The sequence below is a fragment of the Schistocerca cancellata genome, chromosome 1 (genome assembly GCF_023864275.1).
Source record: "Schistocerca cancellata isolate TAMUIC-IGC-003103 chromosome 1, iqSchCanc2.1, whole genome shotgun sequence".
Taxonomy (NCBI): Eukaryota; Metazoa; Arthropoda; class Insecta; order Orthoptera; family Acrididae; genus Schistocerca; species Schistocerca cancellata.
In genome coordinates, this window is record NC_064626.1 from 821,928,607 (window position 1) to 821,939,924 (window position 11,318).

The 11,318-nt window shown below is 41.8% G+C and overlaps 1 protein-coding gene across 1 annotated transcript in view; it reads left to right on the forward strand.

Moving 5' to 3' along the window:
* The window catches only part of LOC126105408 (glutamate-gated chloride channel-like), a 187,222-nt gene extending 178,417 nt beyond the window's left edge, over positions 1-8,805 (forward strand). The window contains exon 11 of the mRNA XM_049912342.1: positions 8,560-8,805. Coding sequence (XP_049768299.1) covers positions 8,560-8,805 — 246 coding nt within the window. The remainder of the gene's footprint in view (positions 1-8,559) is intronic.
* Positions 8,806-11,318: the final 2,513 nt, after the last annotated feature.

Here is an 11,318-nt window from a genome sequence, read left to right on the forward strand (position 1 = left end):
CGCTGCGATTTTCCTGCCTCCTAGCTTTGTTGCCGCATGTGAATTAAACAGTGCAGTAGACCAACGCTATATGTATATTTTGAATTTCCGTACGGTATCGTGTGTTCATGTGTGGTTTCAGTCTTCTGCGTGGCGATGCATTGACAGGTGTTTGGCAGTTAGTGAAACGCAGGAGCGGGCCTACGTGTAGTGCTACTCCGGTCGTATTAAGACTGAACTAAAATCCTGGCGGCCGTATACAGTACTCGTGCACATCTGCGGGAAAAAAAGAAAAAGAAAAAAAGCCTCAGTTGTTAACAAAAATAGTTTCATACTCCTCTTAACAATTTTCTTGTTGGAAGTTTCTACAGGGTCCAACAGAAAGCAAAATCATGAGCAACGACATTTTTCGTTATACAGGCGAAACTGTTTCACACATCTTACAGTATTTTATTTTTTATCCCAGATTACTTTGACGTCCTCACAATAAAACGTCTATCACACGCATCTATTAACTTTAACAGTGTTCATATATTATTTTCAGTCCAAATACCTCAATGGCTCCGTTTTTTTTCCACAGGCTGAAGGTAACATTACTTTTAACGATTTATTTATTTATTTCGTAGCAGCTCGCAAGAATTTTCTCTTGGAAAGACTTCCATCATATTCTAGACTAAAAATTGTCCAATATTTTTTCGGAATTTTTCTTAACATTTCAAATGTTCACAAACGGACCATGCTGTAGGACGGTGAGGTGACCTCGAGGTGCCTATTTTCGTGACTACCGCTGTAGCATTGTACGACGATGGAGCTTGGCACGGCACCGACAAATGGTTCAAATGGCTCTGAACACTATGGGACTTAACATCGGAGGTCATCAATCCGCTAGAACTTAGAACTACTTAAATTAAACCTAACTAACCTAAGGACATCACACACAACCATGCCCGAGGCAGGATTCGAACCTGCGACCGTAGCGGTCGCGCGATTCCAGACTGTAGCGCCTAGAGCCGCTCGGACACTCTGGCCGGCGCAGGGCACCGACACTAGCAGTTATTGGATAGGTGCACTACTATTGAAAATTCAGTAAGGTGCAGAAAGGTGATAGCTTATGCTTCCAGAGTACCCCTAAAGTCGTAGATAAGCTATCCTACAGCCGAGACAGAGTGCCTTTCAGTGGTTTCGGCCTTCAACAGGTTATGACCGTTTTTATTTGGCAAACTATTCACCGTTGTGGCAGACTATCATTCCGTACTTTTGGTGACTAACCTGAAGGATCCATTTGGTTGTGTGGCGAGACTGACAAACTTCAGGAGTATGTCGTCATAATTATACGCAAAAAATGGATGCAAACACAAGCATGGCGATTGCCTTTCAAGGCAAAAAACAGCAGCGTGTATGAAATCTCACTCACCACTGCAGTAAATGACGTTGCTGCTGAGCAGAAAGAAGATCCAGCACTACCAAAATTCAGAGAAGACTTAAATAAGGAGGAGCTGACCAAAGTAGAATTCCAGTTCATAAACGAAGTATTATATAAGATGAACTATGATCCAGTGGGGTGAAAATGGTTGCCTGTCATTCGACCTCATCTACGGCCAGCTATCCTGAAGAATTTCCATGACATGGGATTCGTAAAGACTATAGAGAGAAATAGATTCCCTGGACTCTATGAGAGCCACTGTAAGAAATACCAACGACTGAAGCACATGCCGCAATTACCTCTGGGACAACTGGTACCAATCCCACCTGTAGCAGCGCCGTTCCACCGAAATGGAAACGACCTCTTGGGGTACTTCCGAAGCCGACAAGCGGGAATCGATGGATAACAGTCTGCACTGCCTACCGTATCTTCTACGCTGTCATTAAAGCTGTGCCGACTGCCGAAGGTCCGGAAATCGGAAGGTTTCTTGTAGAAGACATCATTTAGAAGAACGGAGCACCCCAAGTGTTGATCTCTGACCATGGAAAAGTTTTGCAACCTAGACTGGTATCTGAGACAACCACACCCAGAGTGACAGCCGGTTGGAGTGGCCGAGCGGTTCTAGGCGCTACAGTAAGAAACCACGTAACCACTACGGTCGCAGGTTCGAATACTGCCTCGGGCATGGATGTGTGATGTCCTTAGGTTAGTTAGGTTTAAGTACTTCTAAGTTCTATCGGACTGCTGACCTCAGATGTTAAGTCCCATAGTGCTCAGAGCCATTTGAACCAGAGTGACAACTGCCTATCATCCACAGGCAAATGCGCTCACATCTCGATGTACGTTAATGTCGAACAAAGAGGTTGGAATACAATGCTGCCTGTAGTGACATTCGCTTGCAACACGATGAAGCAACTACAGGTTTCACATCATTCTTTCTGCCCCATGCTCGTAAGGCCGAAACGGTTGTGGATGTACTGTTCCTGTTTGAACCGAACAATACCTAGGATTACTACGTGAAACACCTTATCACCAGGACCGAAGAAGCAAGGCAGGTGGCTTGAAAACGGACATTGGACGCACAGGAGGAAGACCAATAGATCTATAACACCAAGCATCGGACTTTGACATACACCGCAGGAGACTTAGTAAGGAATTTTACGCCTGTGGGGGAAAGTGGAACCATCGGAAGTTATTAAAGAACCACTTTCGGCCGTATTGTATCCTTTGTGACTTGTCGGACGTCACATACGAAACCGAAGGATTATGACTCTTCATCAAGAAGACAAGAGCACAGTGAGTCACCCATGTCCTCCGTATGAAGCCCTACTACAGGTCAGAGGCACAGATCGATTATCCACTCGACGGCGAGGAAACTTCAGCTACAGGCCCTACCTTCGATGCTCATCAGCCACCAGCAACGTCATACGGCGGGCCACTGACAAGGCCTGGATCCAGGGTGCTACAGTAGGCTTCGAGAGAACTTCTGAAACAGCAAGCCGCTGTTTCTCTAGGTGAGAACTGCGGTGCACACAGTGTAGCATAGTGGTCTGGGTGGCTGGCTGGTAGGCTTCAAGTCGACAGTTCACACCCGTCCACTAGTACTTATTTGTTATTTAGCATTTATCATATATTTGTGTATTCTGAAATATTCGAAGTGTGTATAAATGCTAACATTTTGGAATATTCGCTGTCTGTCTAAATAGCTGTACTCTCCGTCCAGACGTCAGTTCCTTTCTGACTGTACATTAGCCTCAGTATTACACGTGCCTTCTACATCTACGTGATTACTCTGCTATTCGCAATAAAGTGCCTGGCAGAGGGTTCAATGAACCACCTTCATGCTGTCTCTCTACCGTTCCACTCTCGAACGGCACGCGGGAAAAACGAGCACTTAAATTTTTCTGTGCGAGCCCTGATTTCTCTTATTTTATCGTGATGATCATTTCTCCTTATGTAGGTGGGTGCCAACAGAGTGTTCTCGCAATCGGAGGAGAAAACTGGTGACTGAAATTTCATGAGAAGATTCCGTCGCAACGAAAAACGCCTTTGTATTAATGATTGCCACTCCAATTCACGTATCATGTCTGTGACACTATCTCCCCTATTTCGAGATAATACAAAACAAGCTGCCCTTCTTTGCACTTTCTCGATGTCATCCGATAGTCCCACCTGACGCGGATCCCACACCGCACACCAATACTCCAGAATAGGGCGGACAAGCGTGGTGTAAGCAGTCTCTTTAGTAGTCCTGTTGCACCTTCTAAGTGTTCTGCCAATGAATCGCAGTCTTTGGTTTGCTCTACCCACAATATCATCTATGTGATCGTTCCAATTTACGCTATTTGTAATTGTAATCCCTAAGTATTTAGTTGAATTTAGAGCCTTCAGATTTGAGTGACTTATAGCGTAATCGAAATTTAGCTGATTTCTTTTAGTACTCATGTGAATAACTTCACACTTTCCTTTATTCAGGGTCAATTACCACTTTTCGTACCATACAGATATCTTATCTAAATCATTTTGCAAATCGTTTTGATCATCTGATGACTTTACAAGACGGTAAATGACAGCATCATCTGCAAACAATCTCAGACGGCTACTCAGATTGTCTCCTATGTCGTTAATATAGATCAGGAACAATAGAGGGCCAATAACATTTCCTTGGGGAACGCCGGATATTACTTCTGCTTTACTCGATGACTTTCTATTACTATGAACTGTGACCTTTCTGTCAGGAAATCATGAATCCAGTCGCACAACTGAGGCGATACTCCGTAGGCACGCAGTTTGGTTAGAAGACGCTTGTGAGGAACGGTGTCGAAAGCCTTCTGGAAATCTAAAAATATGGAGATATTTGACATCCCCTATCGATAGCACTTATTACTTCATGAGTATAAAGAGCTAGTTTTGTTTCACAAGAACGATATTTTCTGAATCAGTGCTGACTATATGTCAATAAATCGTTTTCTTCGAGGTACTTCATAATGTTCGAATACAGTTCTAAAACCTTACTGCAAATCGATGTTGGTGATATAGGCCTGTAATTCAGCGGATTACTTCTTCTTCCCTTTTTGGATATTGGTGTGACTTGAGCAATTTTCCAATCTTTAGGTACGGATCTTTCTGTGAGCGAGTGTTTGTATATAACTGCTAAATATGGAGCTATTTTGTCAGCATACTCTGAGAGGAACGTGACTGGTATACAATCTGGACCGGAGGCCTTGTCTTTATTAAGTGAGTTAAGCTGTTTTGTTATACCGAGGATATTTACTTCTATGTTTCTCATCTTGTCAGTTGTTCTTGATTGGAATTCAGGAATATTTACTTCGTCTTCTTTGGTGAAGGAGTTTCGGAAAACCGTGTTTAATAACTCTGCTGTAGTGGCACTGTCGTCAGTGAATTCACCGTTGTTATCGCGCAGTGAAGGTTTTGATTGCGTCTTGCCACTGGTGTGCTTTGTGTATGACCAGAATCTCTTTGGGTTTTCTGCCATATTCGAGACAGAATTTCGTTGTGGAAATTATTAAAAGCATCTCGCATTGAAGTACGCGCTATATTTCGAACTTTTGTAAAACGTTGCCAATCTTGGGGATTTTGCGTTCTTTTAAATTTGGCATGTTTTTTTCGTTGCTTCTGCAACAACGATCTGACTCGTTTTTTTGTGTACTTCTAAAACTTACACTCCATTGAAGACACTACCTTCAGATTTGGGTTTGACTGTGGTTTCGACATTACAGTATTAGTAACGGTTTATACCGCTGTACAACTAACAGAGTGTCAAACATACAGTGGCTATCGTCACATGCCTCGTTTCGAATAATAGATCGTTTGATACAGTGAACATCATACTTCCCAAGTGCTTTGATGACTGCTGCAGAAGTCATAACGGTTGGTAAATTACCTGATTCTACCGTCTCCTTGAAAATATACTTCGTATACGTAGGTCGTACACAGTTTCGTGATCTAATGTCAAATTCCACAAAAAATCGGTCTTTGATTTTAATGGGGGGAGGGGGGGTCAGATCTGAATTTTAGTTAATTCTCATTTTCATATCTACGCAAAAATATCTTCAACAATAACTTATCCAGTTCATCTTGAAGCAGAAAGATGTTTGAGGCACTACGAAAATGTAGAAACATTACTGTCTCTAGTCTCTACAGTGTTGTCAGAAACTGTCTGCAAAACTTGTATTGCATGGTAAGTTCCGCTGAGAAGAAGTTGTTAAGAAAAAAATTCTATACGTCTTTCCGTTTCCAATTTATTTAGCACTGAAGTTATCTAGTCAGGTCGTCACGTGCGCAAGTTCAAGTACTTGCACGCGCTAAAATGCGGCAATGCACAGCCATCTGTCGGCCCGTGAATTTCCACGTGTTCAAATGCTCATTATAGTTAAAACGTGTTTTTTCGGAAGTTATAAATTTAAGCTAGGTGTGCAAAAGCTACGTTTTTTAGGTTTGAGGAAACCAAACGGAGAACACATTTGGCGGCACTGTCTCTGGTATGCTGCTTGAATGTGCGCGTGTGATGACCTGATTGGCTAACTTCAGTGCTAAGTAACTCGGAAACGGTGCAACTTATCAGTTTTTTTTCTTTAACAATTATTTCTCAGCACAATCTCCCCTGTGACACCCTCAGAAGCTTTCGAGACTGTTTCTCATCACACTGTGTAACCCTGTAAGTGAAAGTAACTAATTTTGTTCTGAACATCAACAATAAAAGGACGGACACAACATGAATCTTTACAGATACATTATCATTGCTGGATACGTGGAATGAAGATTTTTATTATTCCATTACTAATGTATAAAAAACTACATAAACTGTAAATTACAGAATAGTACGATATCATTGCACTGCCTCCAACATGGCAGCATAACTTATGTTATTCTATTCGTTTCATGCAATAACATCGAAATAGCACGTCTGTTTGCTGTAAATAGGCAGTTCAATATCCCCTTACTAAAACTTTTACGTAATACGTATAGTATCATTTCAGGGGAAAATATGTGTGTCTACTCTTATACCTACACTATTTAATAAGTGCTGTTTCTTGTAAAATAGTTTGGTTTCGTCCCATTTCCTTTGCAACGAACGACATTCATCGCGCACAAGAAGAAGCTCATTTGGACTTGATGCACAACATACTTCCGAGATATTAGGATGCTGTACAACGTGATTCGATTCGAGAAACTCGAGTACTGCCTTTAATGTTATTTTCAAAGGAAACGCAAAACGAAAGAAAAATTCTCAGTTTAAAAGAATTCAAAGTACATACAGCAGCACAATTGCTTGAACTGTAACTCTATACTTCTATAGCCAAAAACTGTGCAATCAAGGGCTAGTATATGTAAAACACACAGCTCAACAGTAAAGGAAATAACACTGAAGATTTTATAGTTTCAAAAGTATAGACTAATCGGAGAGTTGGCAGTAGCACAAATACGCTCTAAGACAAAGAGGAATAAATAAAAATAAAAAAGTACGACCCAGTACGAATGAATTATCCGAATTTGACGGAAATCGGTACATACGACATGTATGTACAGACAAACAAATGATTACAATTTCGGAAAAAAATGAGTTCTTTTAGTCAACAGAAAGAGCTTTCCAAATTGAGCAAGTCAATAACGAGTTGTTCGACATCTGGTCCTTATGCAAGCAGTTATTCGGCTTGGCTTTGATATGTGTTGTTGGATGTCCTCCTGAGGGGCATCGGATCAAATTGTGTCCAACTGCCACGTTAGATCGACAAAATCCAGAACTGGATGGAGAGATCTGCCTGTGATGCTCCAAGCGTTCTCAGTTGGGGAGAGATTCGGCGACCTTTCTGGCCAAAATAGGGTTTGGAAAGCACGAAAACATGCAGCAGAAACTCTCGCCAACTCTCGTCGTGTGCTGGCAGGTTTAATCTTGCTCAAACGTAAGCCTAGGATGGTTTGTCATGAAGGGCAAAAAACGGGACGTAGAATACCTTCGACGTACCGGTGTGCTGAGGTCATCGGTCTCAGTTCGAAGAGAGACTCATCACTGAAGACAATTCTACTCCAGCCAATGAGATGCCATATCCCGCTGAACAGCGAAGACATTTCTGGGTGGAATATCAACTTGACTGTCATGGGCCGTACGCCCCGACAACCAGGAGTAATGGTCGGGGATGTCATTTCTTTTCATAGCAGGATTCATTCGGTTGTCATCCGCGGTACCCTTACAGCACAACAGTACGTCGACGATATTCGCTCCGTTTTGTTGCCCTTCATGACAAGCCATTCATGGTTTACATTTCAGAAATATAACGCCCACCCGCACACAGTGAGAGCTTCTACTGATTGTCTTCGACTGTACCTTGGCCAGCAAGGTCGCTGGAACTCTCCCCAAATGAGAACGCTTGCAGCTTTATGGACAGTGCCTTCCAACCATCTCGGGGCTTCGACGGTCTAACGCGCCAGTTGGACATAGTTTGGTACGTTATCCCTTAGGAGGCCATCTAACAACTTTGGCAATCAATGTCAACCGTATAACTGCCTGCGTAACGGCTGAAGGTGGACCAACGCATTTTTGACTCGCTCAGTTTGTGAACTCTATCTCTTGAGTAAATCACCCATTTTTTTCTGAAACTGTAATCATTTGTTGGTTTAGACACGTACGTTACATCTACCGATTTGCGTCCTATTCCGTCCCATTCCATTGTCTTCATAATGCCTAATGTTTTGAGTCTGAGTGTACAACCATTAATTTCAAAATGGTTCAAATGGCTCTGAGCACTATGGGACTTAACTTCTGAGGTCATCAATCCCCTAGAATTTAGAACTACTTAAACCTAACTAACCTAAGGACATCACACACATCCATGCCCGAGGCAGGATTCGAACCTGCGACCGTAGCGGTCGCGCGGTTCCAGGTGTAGCGCCTAGAACCGCTCGGCCACCACGGCCGGCCAACCATTAATTTAACATTAAGTAAAAAAAATCTATGTTTTCAAATATTTAATTAATTCAATTGTTTAAAGTTTTTCAGTTGACAGAAAATGGTATGAAATTAATTTTCGTGTCTTATAAAGCAAACTTACATGACGAAATACTGGAATACGTTCTATCTGTAAAAATATGCATTCTGTAAATTTAATCCAACTAGTACGTAGTTGTTTTCATTTCAGAATCAGTACATCGCGATGGTGGAGACGAGGCGTTCAGACACTGCACAAGAGAAGACGAAGGAGCAGGCTCACCAAACTTGTACAGTTGCGGCCCTGACCGTGGAGGACAGCAGCGCCGCGTCCAGCAAGGTGAAGCGCCTGAGGCTGCTGCAGCAGACAATTCGCTACGTGTATCTAGGTCGTCAAAACCCTCCTCCTGATATACATAATATACCACGCCTCAAGCACTATCCTATAATTACGTAGCTATCGTGTCTGGGTGTCTACATTTTCATTTCTGAAAAAATAAGCGGCGCATGGAAAATAACTTGCGGTACTTACAGTTTTTCAATACAACGTCGTAAATGAGGGAAAAAACACGTATAAAATCGATCCTCAAATGATTAATGTCCGTCTTTTAACAGTCAGTTGCTATTTCTGTCTCATTTATATGTATATTTCATTTTCTCCCTGAAAGTACATGAACTGTTTACTTGAATAACACACAGCTAGCAGTTCTTCGTACTCCACTCACCGTGGCGCATCTCCAAATTTCTGTGTGCGACAGTCCGAATGTGAACTTACATACTCTATTCTGCTCTGATTAGGTAAAATATCGCACGTGGGGTGAAAGCTCTGCACACTAATTACAGCATTGTACCCAGAGTCGATCACAGTCCTCTGGAGCAAAGAGAAACGTCTAAACCCTAGGTTCAGACAATTCTGGGATGATATCGGGTGTGAATTTCTCGACCTCTGCTGTCAGGTCAGACGTGAAATACACGAATGAAGGACAGTTTGGGTAGCGGAATACATGTTGTGTACATGAGGAGGTTTTTTATGTTAAAGGAAGGCCTTTTGGGACCAGTGATGGACTGCCTGCTGAAATCGAAAGTAGGGCAGCTACATTATTCTCAGAAAATTTTCGTCCTGGCCAATCGTAAATAGAAAATGTTTGCAGGACCATCCATGATATGATTACAGAATTAGTATGACCACTTATTGAAGTTTCTTGGAACCGGAAGCGAATAGCAACGAAATCCTAAATATAGACTATTGCTGTTGTAGATTAGAGGCGCCAGGGGTGGTGGCGTATTTATTGCAGTAAAGAATTCGATAATATCTTATTACACATTCCGAATTGTGAAATAATCTGGGTGAAGTTAACCAACAACGTTGGTCCAGCAGGGTAGGTGGATGCTTTTATAAACAGTTTACTTCATGAGCTGTAGTGACAGAGCGCTTCAGGGAGAACTTGCAGTGATTAAGTTTCTGTTCACGTTGTTGTAATAGGGGGGGGGGGGGGGGATTTCAGGTTGACAGCTATAGAATGGGAGAGTTATACTATCAAAACTTGTACATGAGGTAAGGCTTCGTTTGCCGTGATTCTGAATGTCTTGAGCAAACATTACTAAGAGCAGTCTGAGAGAGTAACGTCTTAGATCTACAAGCAATATACAGACCTGAAGTTCTCGAATCAGTTAGAGAAGAAGAGGGCGTCAATGGTTATGATCATAATAACGGATACTTTTAACCTTTATTTGACCTCCAGCAGCTTCCTAATGGCGTGGTAAAAGGGACGCATAGAACCTCTACCCAAACAGAATCTGCCAAAGAACCTTCGGACTACCGGCCCATCTACGTTCTATCAGAATTAGCTAAGGCTACAGAATATACACGTCACAATCAGCTTACCAATTTCTTAACATGAAATTATCTTCTGGACGAATATCAATCTGATTTCCGCAAAGATCGCGGCTCGACGACTGCACTTATAAATGTGACTGTCGAACTGAAACAAGCTATGGACACACAAGAAGTGACTATTGCGCCCTTTTTGCTTTTCAGCAAAGCTTCCGAATTGTCGACTTTGACATTCTACTTGTTAAACTGAAAAACTAAAACTTTTCTGGAAGTGGTGTACAGTGATTCTGCTCATACCTTACACAGCAACAGTGTGTAATGATCGGAACAAATAGGTCACACTGCAAAAATGTATCACATGTCCACAAGGATCAGTATTTGGTCAGTATTTGGCCCTTTACTTTTCTAATTATATATCAATGATGTGTCGATTTTACCTCGCATTGCAAATATCTTTTACACGCTGAAGACCTTAAGTTATACTAAGTAGAAGCCCAACAAATCTGCGTATAGCCATCCAGAGCTTAAGCATTGACTTACTTGCTTTATTAGAATGGGCGTAGAACATAGGTTCGAAACTTAACCAAAATAAAACGTAAGCAAACTTAATCGCCCACAAAAGACTCAATTATTCTTCAGGGAATCTCTTTCAACCTTAATCCTAAACAACACAGAAATCACCCTCTCTTATTCTGCAATGAATTTGGAGATAATTCTCGACCATAACCAAGACTAGATTGACCACACAACTGCAACCTGGAAGAAGGTGTCAGCATCACTTTATTCACAAAAGTAATATAAAAAAGTATTTCCACTTGGGCTTAAAAAGAAACTCGAAGTGTCACTTTATCGTGGTAAAGAGCCGGTAAGCGTAGAGATTATCATACTCTGTGTTTGCTGTATCGTCTTCTCAATCATTGCACTCCATCCTGTTTATCTTCAATCCTTACTTCACTATCAGGACAATACAGCAGATATACTCGTTATCAACAAAGTAAAATCCTCTCTGTATCACAACACAACACTACCATGTTCTCTGAGTCATTTCCTGTATCAGGAACCCGTCTTTGGAGCAATATTTATCAAAATACGAGGGCTGTTGAATACAGAATGATCATAATTTTGATGGTCCTTCT